This window comes from Desmodus rotundus, chromosome 3, assembly GCF_022682495.2.
Source record: "Desmodus rotundus isolate HL8 chromosome 3, HLdesRot8A.1, whole genome shotgun sequence".
In the NCBI taxonomy this organism is placed as follows: Eukaryota; Metazoa; Chordata; class Mammalia; order Chiroptera; family Phyllostomidae; genus Desmodus; species Desmodus rotundus.
In genome coordinates this window covers 67,692,179-67,709,055 of record NC_071389.1, presented here as the reverse complement: position 1 = coordinate 67,709,055, position 16,877 = coordinate 67,692,179, and the positions used below count along the sequence as shown (strand labels likewise).

General features: G+C 33.1%; 1 protein-coding gene across 3 annotated transcripts in view; it reads right to left on the bottom strand.

The window, feature by feature from the left end:
• Positions 1-1,688: 1,688 nt before the first annotated feature.
• Positions 1,689-16,877, bottom strand: part of BTBD8 (BTB domain containing 8) — a 91,892-nt gene continuing 76,703 nt past the window's right edge. For all 3 annotated transcript variants that reach the window (XM_024565537.4, XM_024565538.4, XM_045199487.2), the window contains 7 exons: positions 16,467-16,596; positions 13,948-14,009; positions 9,020-9,719; positions 8,679-8,766; positions 8,141-8,280; positions 3,802-6,102; positions 1,689-2,551 (listed from right to left, as the gene is read on the bottom strand). In XM_024565537.4, the coding sequence (XP_024421305.3) occupies positions 2,085-2,551; positions 3,802-6,102; positions 8,141-8,280; positions 8,679-8,766; positions 9,020-9,719; positions 13,948-14,009; positions 16,467-16,596 (3,888 nt within the window). In that variant the 3' untranslated portion in view covers positions 1,689-2,084. The remainder of the gene's footprint in view (positions 2,552-3,801; positions 6,103-8,140; positions 8,281-8,678; positions 8,767-9,019; positions 9,720-13,947; positions 14,010-16,466; positions 16,597-16,877) is intronic.

Here is a 16,877-nt window from a genome sequence, read left to right as displayed (position 1 = left end):
GGGTAGAAATACCATCAAACTAAAATAAAAAATACTGGATTTAGCCCACAATTTAGCTGTGGGACCTTGGGCAATCTTTTAAGTCCTCTGGGATTTAGAGTCATCCTTTGGAATTTGAAAGGATTAGACTAATGCCTAAACCTAGCTCTAAAATACAAAGTTCTTATAATACTGTATTTTAACCTTTTTATTTATTTTTTAATCTTCACCTGAGGACCTGCTTATTGATTTTAGAGAGAGGGGGAGGGAGGAAGGGAGGAAGAGAAACACCATTGTGTGTTTGCCTCTCCAGGCTGGCACTCAATCCACTGACCCACACCAGCCAGGGCCAATGCCTGTTTCTTAACTCTTTGAATGAACGAGTGTCCCCTGCAGACCTTCTAGTCAAAAAAGGCAAAACAGATGTATGGTATAACAGGTTAGTAGCTAATGTTTGCATAATTTTATAAGAATAACAACTGTTGTGCATTTATATGATTTTTGATATTCAATATACAGATTCTCTCTGCTGCTAATCATTTGAAGATTTGTTCATTTAGAAAAGAAATTCTAAACCCAAAAGTTTCCTTACTTCTGACATATTTTAGAGAAATTATCAGTTACAAAGCTTTTCAGAGGCTAATTCTACTAAATGTCATCATTGAAAGGGCCATGCCCACCAATATCAAGTAGGTATCCAAGTGTTCACTCCCCAATAGCGTTTTTAGGAAAAAATTTTTTATCTTTGCCATGCTACCAAAATTACAGACTGAAAGACAATTTGATCAATGTCTTATGGAAGCAGAGTATATACACCTGGAGAAAACAAACATACACGTGTGCATACACAGTTTAACTCAGTAACTGAGTGCCTCATGTACCCATTTTCAAGTTAATATTTAGTGCAGGCATTTATCGCAGGTGCAGTTCCAAAATATCTCTACTATGGAATGTAAAATGGGAGCGATTAACTAACTATAAAGGGAATCTATATCGGTAAAACATATGGAGAGCTTTCCCACTTCTTTTGAAAAAGGGCATACATATGTCTCTCTCTGGATATATCCTCAAGATTTAGAGTTAAAAGGAATTCCATTTCTCTGTTTTAGTAACAATGTGACTGAAATTTGAGATGAATTTACTTTACGATTTCCTAGACCTGAACTATTAGAAAATGAGGGTTTTTTTAATTTTTTTAAAATTATTTTAAAAATTTTATCTTTCAATTACAGTTGACATTCATTTTATGTTAGTTTCAGGTGTGTACAGCATAGTGGTTTGATGATTATATACTTTACAAAGTGATCACTCTGATAAATCTAGTAGGCATTTGACACCACACAGTTATAACAATATTATTGACTATATTCCCTATGCTGTACTTCACATTCTTGGGATGTTCTGTAACAACCAATTTGTACTTCTTAATCCCTTCACCTTTTCACCCAGCCCCCAACCTGGGTCCCCTCTGGCAACCATTAGTCTGTTCTCTGTATCTATGAGTCTGTTTCTGTTTTGTGTGTTCATTTATTTTGTTCTTTAGATTCCACATATAAGTGAGATCATATGGTATTTGACTTTCTCTGTTTGACTTATTTCACTTAGTATAATGTTCTCACGGTTTTTTTTTTTATATTACACCAGCCTCCACCACATCAACTCACCAAGCCAAGTCTGTTTGTTACTCACTGGTTACCTATACATAAACTGACACAAGCACAATATATTTTTTATTGTTAAATTACTATTTTACCATATGCAGAGCAAAAAGTAAAGGAACAGACCTACTTGTGCATTCACATTTTAAATTCTTGAATGATAAATGAACAAATGATCGGTTAGGAAAGGAAAACTGAAGGAAGGGCTTCCTTATAGTCTCTTAATTTTTCCAGTAATAAAACATGCTCAAAAATTTTAGAAAAACTTGTTTTCTACATGTGATATCATATTAATAAACAAACTATGTTTACTTCAATAAATTGTAAAGAATCCCTCAATATTAAGGGCAGTGCATCTCTAGCTAATGTAATTATCATTTGGATATAACATAAACATCAAAAAATAAAGGGGTGGTATAGTTCAACATTTTCCATATGTTAGTACTCTTAATGCTGAGTTTCCAGTTCCAGAATTGTCCATTCCCCTTGGGGTGAACAATCTTCAGAGGAAAAACTAGCCATGGTGATGCTTGCAGAGGAATCAAGTGGAGAGGTTAGTTCACTCCATCTGTTCAAAGTGTCAACATGTGCTTTACCCTGAGGTTTTGAGCTGTCTCGTGCTAAAAGTAGTGTCTGATTGATTAGATACTGTGCTAAATTTAAGTCTTCAGGAACAGAATTTATAATATTTAAGTTTGAATCCTGTTCAGAGAGCAGTTGCTTTAATAATGTCCAATCTTGTTTTGCAAAGTGTTGATCATCTTCTAAATCCATGTCTGTGATATGTGTTTCTGATTCCATTTTCTGCTCAAATGCTTCTGTTACATCCATCTCATATATTGGAGAGAGGGTTTTTGAAGGCCGATGGTCATACATGTAGGTTTGTGCCAGTGTATCACAATCATCTATGTCTCCTGAAATAATTCATAATACTACACAATGTAAAAATTGCACATGTTGGTACCCTCAGAGTTTTGTAACAATATAACAGTTACAGTCCAAAAAAACCCCCAAAAAACCCAGAATGGGAAAAAATAACATTTACACAAATTGACAAGATTTTTGAGGCATTTCTTTTTCTATCTTAAAAAAACAACTCAAGAATAATGTTTAGCAGCAAAATCAAAATTGGCAACTAACAATAATTTTCAATAATTTGAAAACTTGTGATACAGAAAACAATAGAAATTATTTAAACATAAGCACAGAATATGCACATATACCTAATTCACTACAATAAAAACTTAAAGAGGAAAAAAAGACATGGCTATTTGATGGTGACTTTTAGGGTCAGTTCCCAAAGGAGAATAAATACATTTTCTCTAAAACCTTATTTGTATATTGCACATGCAAAGGAGGATGCAAGCAAGGACAAACAAAAAAGTACAACTTTAAGGTGCTCCCTATTCTTGTGATTTTGCTGAACAGGGGCTATTGATCAATATTTTTCTTAGTTCTGATATACAATAGCTACTCAGTCAGTGACTATTGCATATTTTAAATTACTATAATAAAGAAGACAAACACAAAACAATTAGACAGAAAATCATCTATACATATGAAGTAAGCCTGGTCTATTTCATTTATTATCATTGCTTCTAAATATAATCTCTTTTAAGGAAATTTATCTTTTTACCTGAAAATTTTAGAATAGAATTATAGTGATCCTTAAAGTCTTGATCTTTGTAAAATGTATATAAATTGTAATAATTAATCTAGTTAAAATAGTTCAATGTTTTTAGTTACATATTACTATAGTTATTGCACAGACCTCTTAAGATATATACTAGCATAGTCCATAAATCATATCTAATGTATAATAAAATTTCTAATAGTCAAGAATTCCTATGTTAAATTAGATATAAATAACTAAATAATAGCAAACTAAGTTTTTCTGTTTATTCTTTTATGTAAAATCTCTTAGGAGTAAGTTACCTCTAATAAATAACCAAAATTTTTACTAGATATTTATTCTGCACTAGGATTTTAAGTGAATAAAGAGTAGCTAATTTTAATATTAAGAAATTAAGTTTTCATTTAAAATTTGAATCTGTTGCTTAAATAATTATTCTAACTAAAATATAACATTCAGGGCTAAATACAACTTTAAAATTCTGTAAACTAATTTTCTTATGGATTTAACATTTCTATTTCTGTACATTACCTGCAGATAAAGCAATATTAGCTTTTTCGGTAGCTGTAGAATGGCTCTCTTTCACTTGACCTCCCTGAGGCAGAAGCTGACTCTGATAGGAGTCCAGAGATTTTGTAGAGTTGTTCTTTGGTATGTCAGAATTGGGTTCTCTTTGATGAAGCTCCAAATGACATGGTCTTTCTTGAGATTTTATATCACCATCTGAGAGTTTGCTGTGTTGCTGAAAGTCATTATCTACAGTGCTTCCATCGTTTACTTTTTTATTTTCCGTAAGAAGCTGTCTGCCTTCTTTGGGCAGGACATCAATAGTATACTTTTTTTCTGTGACGGACGCACTCTGTTTATCTTTTCTTGAAGGGCCAATGCTACTAAGACCTAAGAGAAAGCCTTCGTTTTTACATATATTGTTCCCTTTATCTTGTTTACATCCTAAAATACTACCTTCATTTCCTTGTGAGTTTCTGGAATAGCAGGCCCTTCCAGGATGTTCCTGAGAAAAGCCATCAAAAACATCAGAAGGTGAAAGAGAATCTATAGAAGGCAGAAAGGGAGTATGGACTTCCCCTTCATCAGATCCCAGTTCTTCACATTCATCTACTGAAAGTAAAACTGACCTTTTAAATTTTTTACTTGCAGAAAACTCATGACTTTCATTTTCAGTTGCATCTTCAAAAGCTAAATTAATTATCCCCTGAAAATGCTGAGGAGCTGAATTAGACATAGAGAAATTTTCTGCAACATTTTCAGCTTCAGATCTTTCATCTTCTGTTTCATCTGCTGAGGAAGAAACTTGATCTACTTCCTGAGCAAACTGGACACTGCCTCGTAGAATATTTTCTTTTTCCCTAGGGTGGACTATTGTAGATCGAGACCAAATTTCTGGCCTTTTTCTAGGAATCTCATCATCACTTGTCGAATTAACTTGGAAAAGATCATTACTACTTTGCTTTTTCATTTTCACTTCAATTCTTAAGTTGCTGTCATATATTTTTAATTCTTCAGGAGTACTGGTATCACTGCTACTTCTTCCAAGAAAATCATGGCACAGCATAGTGCCACATTTAGAAATACCCCTGTCATTTGACCCATCATCATCCTGAGACCCTCCAGCATCATAGTCTTCAGACCTGGGCTTTATGTCATCAGAGGATGTGGTGGCACTGCCAGTGTCAGATTCAGGACTGTCTCTCTGATGCAGGACACTGGTACTCAAATTCCAGTCACTTGTGAATGGAGCTTCTGTATTTTTCTCTGGAATTTCTGTTGCTTCCATATCTTTAGGAGAATTTTTTCCTGATATTTGTTCTAAAAAACACTTGGAGGAACTATCTGAATCTGCTGTAGCATATTTGTCTTCATTCATGGCAGAGTCATCAGGTAACTGACTAGGAATTATCTGTTCTACACGAAATTTAAGTTTTCCATCAACTTGAATAGTATGTAAGGTATCCGTTGTCCTTTCAGGAACACAAGGTACATCTTTCACACATTCAATGCTTGATTTTTTGTTCATGTCTTTTCTCTGTACGTGCTTCTCCTTATCTGATACTGAATGCATTTGCTCTGCATTTGTTGAGTCCAAATCACAAACTGGATTAGAGTTCAAGAGGTTTTCATTTGGATTTGAAATCATGGATTTTATGGCAGTGGTGCTATAAAAGTCTGGATCTATATTTTCACTTCCATCAGTATGACAGTATAGTTGAGCTGGGCTGCAGTAATCTCTTTCGTTGCAACTGGACAATTTCGTTTCACTTTTTTCTGAACAAATCTGTCTTGATTCCAATTCATGTTTTATTGATTTATCCAGTTTTGAAATATTTTGGCATTCTAATACCAATTTCTCTTTTTCTTGATTGTTTAATGGCTTTTGTGGGCCAGGTGTGCATGATGACTGGAATGCTTCCATACCAATGATTTCAGCTGTGAGGTTAATTAGAGGTTCATGAGGCTTCTGTTCAGTAACACTGCTATTGTTGTTAATTTTTTGGACAACAGATGTTTCACTAAAAGGTCTTTGAGGAGAAGATTGAGTCTTCAATATGACCTGTCCAGGAACCATTTTGTGTTTTGAATCTTTATTATTTAAAGTTTCACCTTTCTTAGATTGATTTAGGTTTTTAGGTATTGCCACCATTTTTGCATTAACTTTAGGCAAAGTTGTGTTTTGCATTAATTTAGGCAAAGGCCCTTGCTTGACAATTTTTCTCTTAGGTGTTTGCTTTTCTGTTGCACTGTGGTCCAACTTTGTCACATTTCCATCAGACTGCCTTAAAGATTTTACTGAATTTGGTGACTCTCCTTGGCATCCTAAGAAAAGAAAATTCAAGAGTATAATATACCTTTCAATTTGTGAATGAAATTCAATATTTGTTTTCAAATTGTTTTAGAAGAAATAAAATAAATAAAACAATGGAATGGTAACATACCTACAATCAAATGGACAATTATAGAATAGGAGTTAGTCACATAATAAAATAAAAAAGGAAAATATTTTTTCTATTAAAAATATAGATGGACTATTCCAAAGTCTTAATAAAACTGTCAAAATAGGATCTCTCTCCCTCAAGTAAAGAGAGACCTGATCCTCATGCCAGAATTGGATTTGCATAAATATGAGGGGGTGGAAAAGTCTGATTTTCTTATACCAAAAGAGCAGCTAGGGACTTGCCTTTGAAGTGTTTTTTTTTTGGGGGGGGGGAGATAATATTCCACACAGCTGAAAAGGAGGATCAAGATTAACATAAAATAGATATAAAAACTACTGTAATTTTTTTCCCTCAACCATGAAGAAAACCAATTTATTTCTCATAACCAGATCATTATTATTGTAGTTCATTAGGGTTAACAACTTAGATATGCAGTTGAAACTAAAACCGGTAACTGAAAGAAAAGATGATTCATTTGGGGAATCTACTTGTTAATACTGGTTAAAATCTTACAGATCACATTTTGAGTACTGTCAAAAAGAATTACCAAATATTTTTAAATATTTAATTTTAACTATAACTAGAACATGAATAATTTTCCCCTGCCTTATTTTTTATTTACTTTCAGTATTATTCATTATGTAACTCAACATTGTTTTTGGGATTTTACAAACTGTTCCTAATGCATAAAACAAATTAATCTTTCAAATCAGTTATTATGTTAGCAAATTATGCCATTTGACTGGCACTCTTTTCTTTCTTAGAACAGGGAACAGACTCCAGAGGAAGTATTCTCCCTCCTGTGAGGTTGTGGAGAAAAGGGAACCCTAGTGCACTGTTGGTGGGAATGCAGACTGGTGCAGCCACTGTGGAAAACAGTATGGAATTTCCTCAGAAAACTAAAAATGGAACTGCCTTTTTACATGGAAATTCCACTGCTGAGACTATATGCTAAGAATCCTGAAATACCAATTCAAAAGAACCCATGCACCCCAATATTCATAGCAGCAAAATTCACAATAGCCAAGTGTTGGAAGCAACCTAAGTGCCCATCAGTAAATGAGTGGATCAAAAAACTACAGTACATTTACACAAAGGAATACCACACAGCAGGAAGAAAGAAGGAACTCCTATCCTTCGTGCCAGCATGGATGGAACTGGAGAGCATTATGCTAAGTGAAATAAGCCAGGCAGTGAAAGACAAATACCATATGATCTCACCTATAAGTGGAACCTAGTTAACGAAACAAATAGGCAAGCAAGCAAAATATAACCAGAGACATTAAATAGAGAACAAACTGACAGTAACCAGAGGGGAGGGGGGAGAGGATAATAGGGAAAAAGGGGAAGGGTCATCATGGAACAGGTATAAAAGACCCATGGACAAAGCCAAAGGGGGTTAGGATCAAAGGTGGGAGGTGGGGTTGGGTGGGGGGAAAAAGGAGACAACTGTACTTGTATAATAAAAAAAGTGTAAAAAATAAAAATTAAATTAAAAAGTAATAAAACTCAAAAAAAAGAAAAATTCTTCCTCCTATGTATTACAGCTCTCTAGACTGCACCATTACTTTTTAAAGAAGCCTTTAGTGCTGGTTTTGCAGATGGAATGCCTAGTTATCAAGGAAACTTTGAAGAAACCAGGCCATAATATATAAAAGGACCAGAAATGCAGATAGTAGTGACTCCCTTAATTACTTCTCTCACAAAAGACAATAAAAACCAAACCAACACCCCAAAATACCAAAATATTGCACATCTTTGAAATGTAAAAATATAAAATCTCATTTCTACAGCATGAAACTAATGTAAAATGAGTGAAACCATGTTATATATTGCTTGTTTGCTGCTCAAGTTCCAAATAAGAGTTCTGCATATTCAATCTAAACAAGGAAGGAACACCAGGGTTATGTGAGCTTTACCTTGAGTTTTAGCAAGATTAGATGGGGCATTCTTTGTCCTCTGCTGAGCTGTAGCACACACACTGTCATGTCCTCTTTTCTTTAAAATTGCCTGTGGTACTGGATCACTATATCCTTTGTTAGTGACCTTCTTTAGCACACTAAGAAAAATGATTTGCATTCAGTATTACATTGAAATTCCCAAATATAAAGTTTTAAATGACCCATACAGAGAATAATTTTTTCTCAAAGAAATAAAAAATATCTCTTTTCTGGAAATAAAAAGACCATATGTCCATATGTCTTTAAGGTTATAAAACTGTAGATCAAGTATGATAAAGGAATGTATAATCAAATGTGACAAATGTAAATTATTTACAGCAATCATTTTGCATAAATATACTAACTTTTTAGTAAATAAGAAGTTTTAACTTATCATTACATAAATACTTTAATTTTTCTAACAAAAAGGAAAATATTCAAAAATACTTAGCTAGAAGTTAGTAGATAATTAACTTTCAGAGAAAGCTAATGTATATGTAAAACAATGAAGACTTACCTGTTATTTATATTAGTTTCTTGTTCATGAATGCTTTTTTTATTGGAAGTTCCATTGGTAACTTTTGAAACAGGTTGAGATTTTACAGCTGTAAATTAAGAAAAAGTAAGTCAAAAGACTGAACACTAAATATGTAACAATTATGTACAAAGTCATTGATCAGACAGACACTGTAAAAAAAATTAAATGTCAACATGGGAAGAACTGTGTTTTCTTTGCATGAATACACGTAAGTAAATACTTTTCTTTGCAGTGAAACTAAATAAAAGTCCCAAACAAGTCATTTTTTCTAGGAACTTTAACTGTCAGGAGGTGTTAAAGATTAGAGTGCTAAAACCCACCTACAGTGGAAGATTTGATACTTTCTACACTGTTTTTCACTGTCTGTCCTGGAGATTCACAAAAGGACAGTTTATGACCAGATGGCTTCTCTTCTGTTGATCCATTTTCTTTTGGTTCATCCAGACTTTCGGTGGAAACCAAGAATTCCATACTTGAATTAGTAGATCTGCTGGAGCGTTCTGTCATGCTAAGGCATGGAGAATCTTTTCCTGTCTTCAAAGGCTTTGCTCTGGCTTGCACATTTAAGTTTCCAGTGAGTACCTTGGGTCTGGCACCTGTAACTTGTCCTTGATTTCTCACTCCCTTTCCATTTAATGTGTTTTTGTGTCCATTTGCGGCTGCTGTTGCTGATCTTTCCACAACTTGTCTAGATGACATGTTTGCTGACTTTGCATTATCATTGTTTTCTGTTTTGGGTTTTATTATTGCTTTGGGCTTTCCAGAAACACTTTTCCCCCCAGATTTCAATTCTTTTGTAATCTTAGATACTGTTTTTGTATGATCCTTTTCTTTTAAGTCATCATGCTTCGAAGTTTTATGTATAGTATTTCTATTAGTACTTGATGAATGTCCAGATGCTCCCAATCCATCGGATTTCATCTTTTGATTAGTAGAGGGACAATTCCAACACTCTTTCTTGTTATTTTCTCTCAAAGATTTGCTTTTTATAACACCAGAGTCAGAAACTTGTCTCCTTTGCTACAAAGAAGAAAAAAGTATCTTGTAACTTGACTGAAGTCTTTGACATACAAATACTTTACATTTTAATAAGCCAGTTTTTCAAAGAAAAAGAACCCCAGCAAAGTTCGTATTATAATTTAGGTCCACTAAAAATTTGAATTACCTTTGGTCATTTTGAGCAATACTTTTAATGTGTCTTTGACCGCATTACCTTAATCAAATCTAAAATACAGCACAAAATATTTAAGGTCTATACTATTTTAAAAGACATATAACTTTATGAAGTTATGATAGGGAATTAATACCTAACAGAGTCTAGATGCCTTGAGTGAACGATAGCAATATCCAGTACTTTTAAGGGTCCAAGCCCAGGTTCTTTGCTAAAACCCTTTTCATATATCATCTCACATAATCTTCACAGCAGTACTGGAGATAGCTCCTGTTGCTATCTCTATTTCTTAAGGCAAGGAACTAAGGATTAAACCAGGTATGTGATTTACCCATGATCACATGCCGATAGGGATGGAATTAGGACTTGACCCCATGATTTACTGCTTTAAGTAGGTAGTCATCCATATGGTATAATTTGAGAGACTTTATCAAGATATTCACCAAAAATTCTCTCTTTAACCCAAATGCCAGAACTTTTATCTTCTGTGGTAAGAATTTTCTTGGAGTCCTCATTTAAAAACAAAAACAAAAACAAAATTCTAAGAAACATTATCACATCTGAAAAGTCTGGTTTTTAAAACAAACAAGATAGTAATACAGAAAAAAAGATAGTAAGAGTATTGGTTGTCTGGAGGAAGCGGAGGAAAAGGGGTGGCTCCTAAAAATAGGTGAAATAGGGGAAAATGGAAAGGCACTGAAGACAAATGCACCTATTTCATCATTTTGTTTAGAACCAACCTTGATATGGAAGGGCACAAAAAAGTTTTAAAAATCGGTAAGAATTTTAAAATACAAATTTAAGATTATATTGACATTTTTTAATGTCAATAATATAATACTTCCCCCATGCCCTCTGAAAAGCTATGTGAAAGTGCAGTGGAATGAGGCAGAGCCAGTGCTAGCTTCATCTGTGTGTCCTTTAGCACGGTGCCCCCCAAATACTGGGAACGCAATGAATATGATGAATGCTGTTAAACGTGGGCATACATTGATATACAGTTCAAGGTCTGATTATTTCTAAATATAGAAAGCTTCTAATTACATTAAAATTTTGTCTGAGATACAAATAACATATATGTGTATGTGGGTGTGTGTATATTCATACATAATAAATAATAACCTGGCTAAGTTTAGGAAAAAGCAAGTTATGATTATAAAAAAATCATTTGATTCTTGTCCTAGTTTTGCCTCTGACTTAGGGTATTTAAGAAGTCATTAACGTCTCTGGGACTCAAATTATGCATGTCCAGAGTGTAGAGACTGGTTCTATTCAGTGCAATTTCTAGGATTCTGTGCAGTATTTATAAAGTGTAAATAGGCTTAGCTCTCTTTTTTTGTTTTCTTAATAAATCTTAGCTAAAAATATTTTTTATTTAAAAAATTTCTTTATTTTATTCTTTATTTTTAGTATATAAAAGCAGGTGGACCTCTTCCCACCTGTAAAACTGATCCTACTTAATTTATTCTACCATATTCTATTATTTAAAATTTTTATTGTTATTCAATTACAGTTGTCCATGTTTTCTCCCCATCCCTCCACCCCACCCCATCCAAACCAACCTCCCTCCCTCACTTCCACCCTCCCCCTTGATTTTGTCCATGTGTCCTTTACAGAAGTTTCTGTAAACCCTTCTCCCCACTGTCCCCTCCCCACACCCCACTGGCTGTTGTTAGATTGTTCTTAACTTCAGTGTCTCTGGTTATATCTATTTTAAAGCATCATGTTATGGGTGAGATCTATATTACACTCTCTCAGAAATTTCACATTAATATAACACAAAATGATGACGATTCAATGTATATGCATTTCTAGGCATCCTCTGACTTAGCTCTGCAAAATTTACCTATATACAAATGAACAAATTATAATGGTCACCATAAGCTATTGACAAAAATGAAGAAAAAGTGGGTAATCCTCTAAAGCAATCCTGTTGGACACCCTTTAGGTTCTAGTACTATTCCCTCTTGTTTTGATTTTTAGCTTTTTGATATAGAAGAATTTAAACAATCAAAAGAAGACAGAACATTATAATGAATCCCCATGTACCTATTACCCAGCTTTAACAATTATCAACTCTGGGCCAATTTTGTTTAATATATAACTACCCCTAACTTATTTTAAAGCAAATCCCAGACATCATATATTGGTACTAGCAATCTTTTAAAACTTTTTTCTCTGCCTCATTAACTTTTTCCTACCTCCAAAAGATACCACCTTTTTTGGAAAACATATTTATTTGTTCCACACTTATTGAGTACTTACTACATACTAGATAACTGCACATAAATTATTTCACTTAAATTTCACAATAATACTGCTATGTTGTATCATTCCATTTTATAAATAAGTGTACTAGGACTCACACATGACACAGATAATAATAATTGAGAACTCAAAGTTTGAACACTTCTGATTCTATGTCCAACACCCATTTTGGAATACCACTGCCTTTCTGAGGGACTATTACCCTGTTGTTGTTGTTGTTTTCTAGTGGTTAAAAGTATAAACCCTTGGATAACCTGAAAGTCAGGGGAATTAGGAAGAACAATGAGATTCTGATCAATTTTGCTGTAAGGCAAGGAAAGAGGAAAAGCATGGTTGATAGAGTTAGTAGAACAGGGGAAAAGGAAGGCAGGTAGACTCAGTCTTGGGGCATTAAAAAAAAAACCCTAGAGGGGATAACAGGGTACATAGAAAAAATATGCTAAAGTGTATTTTGTAGAATATGTTCAGTGTAACAGTATAATATGCCTAAAAGGGGCCAATGGGGAGTCTAGTGGTGTTCTGTGATTACAACAGTTGGGGACATTTTGGATAAAACAGAGTCCAACAGTGGTCTTCACTGTAGTGTTACTCAGAACTTTTAAGGTGTTAGTGTACATCATCAGTCTCTAAGAGGAGCTATGGTGTGCAGCAATTCTCAAAGTTAGTTGATGCTACATGTTCTTAGGTAGAACATATGAGGGAGCACACACTTTGGGAAAAAGGCCTCGGAAGTTTACTGGCAAAAAACTTCAGCATCTCACAATTTTTCACAGAAGACATTTGAAACTTGACCTCTGCCTCAAGCCATGAGAGCTCTTAGTTGTAGCTTAGAGTTGTGTGAGTTCTTTATTTACTGGCTGATGAGGAAGAAAAGATTCCCTATCCCACTCTGCAAGGGCAGGCAGTATGTTCTTTGCATTCAAAACTGAAACTCTCATTGTATGTCTCTATATCACTGTACTGCACGTACTAGGTATTATTAAGTGACAATCTTTAAGATAGCTAGCTTAGAACTCTAACCATCAATAACATTTTTGGAGAAAAAAGTATTTCACATTATAATAAACACACCAAGTAACTTATGTGTGTGATTAAAAAACAAATAACCAAGTTTATCATCTTAACCATTGTTAAGTGGGTAGTACAGTAATGTTAACTATACACTCCTTGTTGTGCATCAGATCTCTAGGACTTTTTCATCTTGCAAAACTAAAACTATATCTGATGAAAAGCAAGTCTTCTTTTCCTTGTCCCTGCAGCCGCTGGCAATCACCATTCCACCTTCTGTTTCTAAGGGTTGGACTACTTTAGATACTTCATGTAAGTATACTAATTAACTTTCAAAGTAAAGCACAACTGTGCTCTTGGTACTAATTGACTTTTTCACATGAAATATTTATCACATGAATTAAAATCTTAGTATAGAGAAAACTGGGACAACCAACATTTTTCTCTTATAAGAAATAGGTTAATTAGAAAAATAGACATTGAATTAGGTCTAGAATTCTAGACAGTTTCTGATCTGCTGGAATAGCTCCAGTATGTTTGTTGCCAAAAAGGTTTTCAAGGAAATAAAAAAGGTGGAGAATATTATACTTTCTATGCCAGCTAGATATCAAAAATTCAAATCATTTAAAAATTTATGAAATGTTCACTTCATTAAAAAAAGACTCAAAATTATTTCTATTAAGAAATAGCTTTACTTAATGTAAGAATAAATTTTAAAAATGATTTTGAAATATAAAATAATAAAATTTAAATTATTTGCTATCCTTTTTCATTTGGACCTATAAAATTTTAAAAGTTTACCTGAGAGCTACTGAATATAGGCTTTTTACCAAGTCTTCGATTATCACCTTTGTCAAATGCAGCTGTAAAAAGAAACAGCAATGTATTTTTATAAGAAGCAGTACCATTAACATAGAATTAGAGGGAAAATAAGATACAAGTAGAAAAAGGTTATGTCTCAGTAGAAAATAACTTTAAAATAGCTAAAACCAACCTAACACACAGAATTATAGTATAATTCCATACTATAGTAAAACAAATATTTTTTAAAGAACTGTGTTTTCATTATTTTCTGATTCCTATGAATTTTTATTAAAATTAATAAATGAGAACTATAAAATCTCAGAGAAAATTCATACATTTATAAAAACAAAAATTTTCTGAAGCTGTAAAATTTTAGAAATAACTGGTTTCATTTAGTATTCCAAATTTTTAAAAATTACAGATTGTGGCAAATGTAATATTTTATAAACTATTAAATATGAGAAAAATGTTTATCCTAAGTTGTAAAAATATTGTTGAAATTAACTATAAATATCTGGTTTGCAGTTTTATCATGAGGAAGGAAGAAAGAGAAAAACATAAGGTTCTCTTGAAAATAAAACACGAAACAATCCTCAAACTCATATTCTTCTCAGAATTACATAAACATTCATCTTATAGATTAGGTTGAATAGGAATTATTAGAGAACTCATGTTTACATTCTTCAAATAAGAATTTGAATGACATCAGGAAAATATATAGGAATAATGGTATAAGAGCTATAAATACAGTTTAGCTAATGCATTTTTGCCTTTTGAAGGTTGTGGGGCTCTAAAATATACTTTGAAGAAATACATATAGTTTCCCCAAATTACTTTTTTATTAAAGCAACTGAAGAAAAATACATTAAATTATCTGTAACTCTACCATGCATCTTCTACTATTTCTATTCTATAGAATCTGTACTATAAGATAAAGCAGGATCCTAGAAATGGCACTGTCAGGACTGATTTATAGTTAGCAAGTGACATTGCACAATAATACACAGGAAGAAATTAATGTATGATTCCTCCCAAAGGTCAGTAACTCAAACTAGAATAAAGAAATGTTATAACAAAGACAACCTACAATCACCCCTTTCTCTGGGGTTTCTCAATACAATAATTATCCATAAGTCAGGAATCACTATAATTCAACACATTTAAGATTTAAAAAACATTATTTTTACACTGGTGTAAATGTAATAGATTGAAAAGGTCTCTTTGACAATTAGTTGGATTACTAATATTTTGTTTTAGATGTGTGTATATGTGTGCATATACATATGCATTTACATGTCATTTTAATTAGCACTTTGAAGAATTAAGATAAAGAACACTAAACCTCAGCTTAATTATGAAATCCTCTAAAATGAAGAAAAATAAAGTTTACTGCCAATCAGAAGAGAGTTGAATGACATCTACTCATGGAATGTTAATCTTTTTCTTCACATTGTACAGATTTCATAGTAAAGTTAAATTGTCATCTAAAAATCAGTACAGAAAGAGTCACAAGGAAAAACTTTCCAATTTCTAAAGACTTCATGATTTTTGTTGTTTCATGATTTTGTTATTTATTTTTTTTGGAATTTCTTTGAAAAGTGTTCTCAAGATCACATCTAGGTACACTGTTATGTTATACTGATAACACAGGACAGAGCAAATCATATTTTGACTAAACCATTAAAGAATTTAACATATCTATGAACTATCAAGAATGCAGTATATCACATATGGCTTCCATGTTTTATAATACAAAAACATTTGCTTCATAAAATACAGTCTCTAGTCTCTTAACTTAAAATGTTTAAAAGTACACTTGCTCAATCTGCCAATATTTTTTCTAAGGCACCTGCTTTAAGCCAAAAATAGTCATGAAGCCATTTTTAGTTCCATACCCTCAACATTTTATTTTAATGTTTTTGAACCAAATACACATTTTGAGCAATATACACCTTTTGTTTAATGCTAATTTATTTCAATGGTACCTATCAAATGTCAGAGACCACTGTGTGGCTCCTGAGGGACACCCTGCAATAGCACACACCGTATCACTGAACCGATCAATTGTGAAATTAAGCCATCTAATGTAGGCAAAACCCACAAGAAATGGTATCATATGCAAAAGATGGAAAAGCTTTATGGAAAAATATATTTTAAAAGGGAGAGAAAGTGTGTTTGGTGATCTGTTTTACATGGATTATATTTTCCTACACTTATCTCTCTAAGTAAAGCAAGAATGCTTTTTTAAGCAAATTTGGATGGAACATTACTGCTAATATAAAGAGAAAATATTTATACATACATATATATATATATGCAATGAGTTTCATTTTCTACCAACAGCAAAAAAGCATGATTTATTAAAACTGCCTAAACATACTATCACTAGTTTCAATCAGGAAGCTATTATTGAACAGAAGCAAACAAGCATTAATCCTACCACTTACTAGAATCCTCTCAAAATATCCCTTCTCACGAAGATTATAATATAACAAAAATTCTCAAGGCTAACATACCTGCTTGGATTTTCTGTTGATGATCTGTACTCATCAGCTTCCAGCCTTCTGTGTGACGAACAGCATAGAAAGACTGAACCAGGAAGATCCAGAGCTTATCACGCAGAGCCTGGATCTTGCACGTAAAACCCTGCGTTCAAGCAACAAATCAGCAGCTGGTGAAAGCCACATTGTCATAGCAACCAGTCATTATTCCTTTCCGAATCTACTTATTCCTAAGCTAGATCAATGATGTCATCACTTAGATTTTTAAGATTGTCAGGTACATGTTATTTATGAAGGCTCACTCTTCACAACAGAATTTTACAGTGAACATGAAGCTAAACCTTATTCTTTCAACCAAACATTATTTTAAACCACCAATGCCTTTACATGAATACCTTACACAGCCGTTTCAAATCCACTATGACA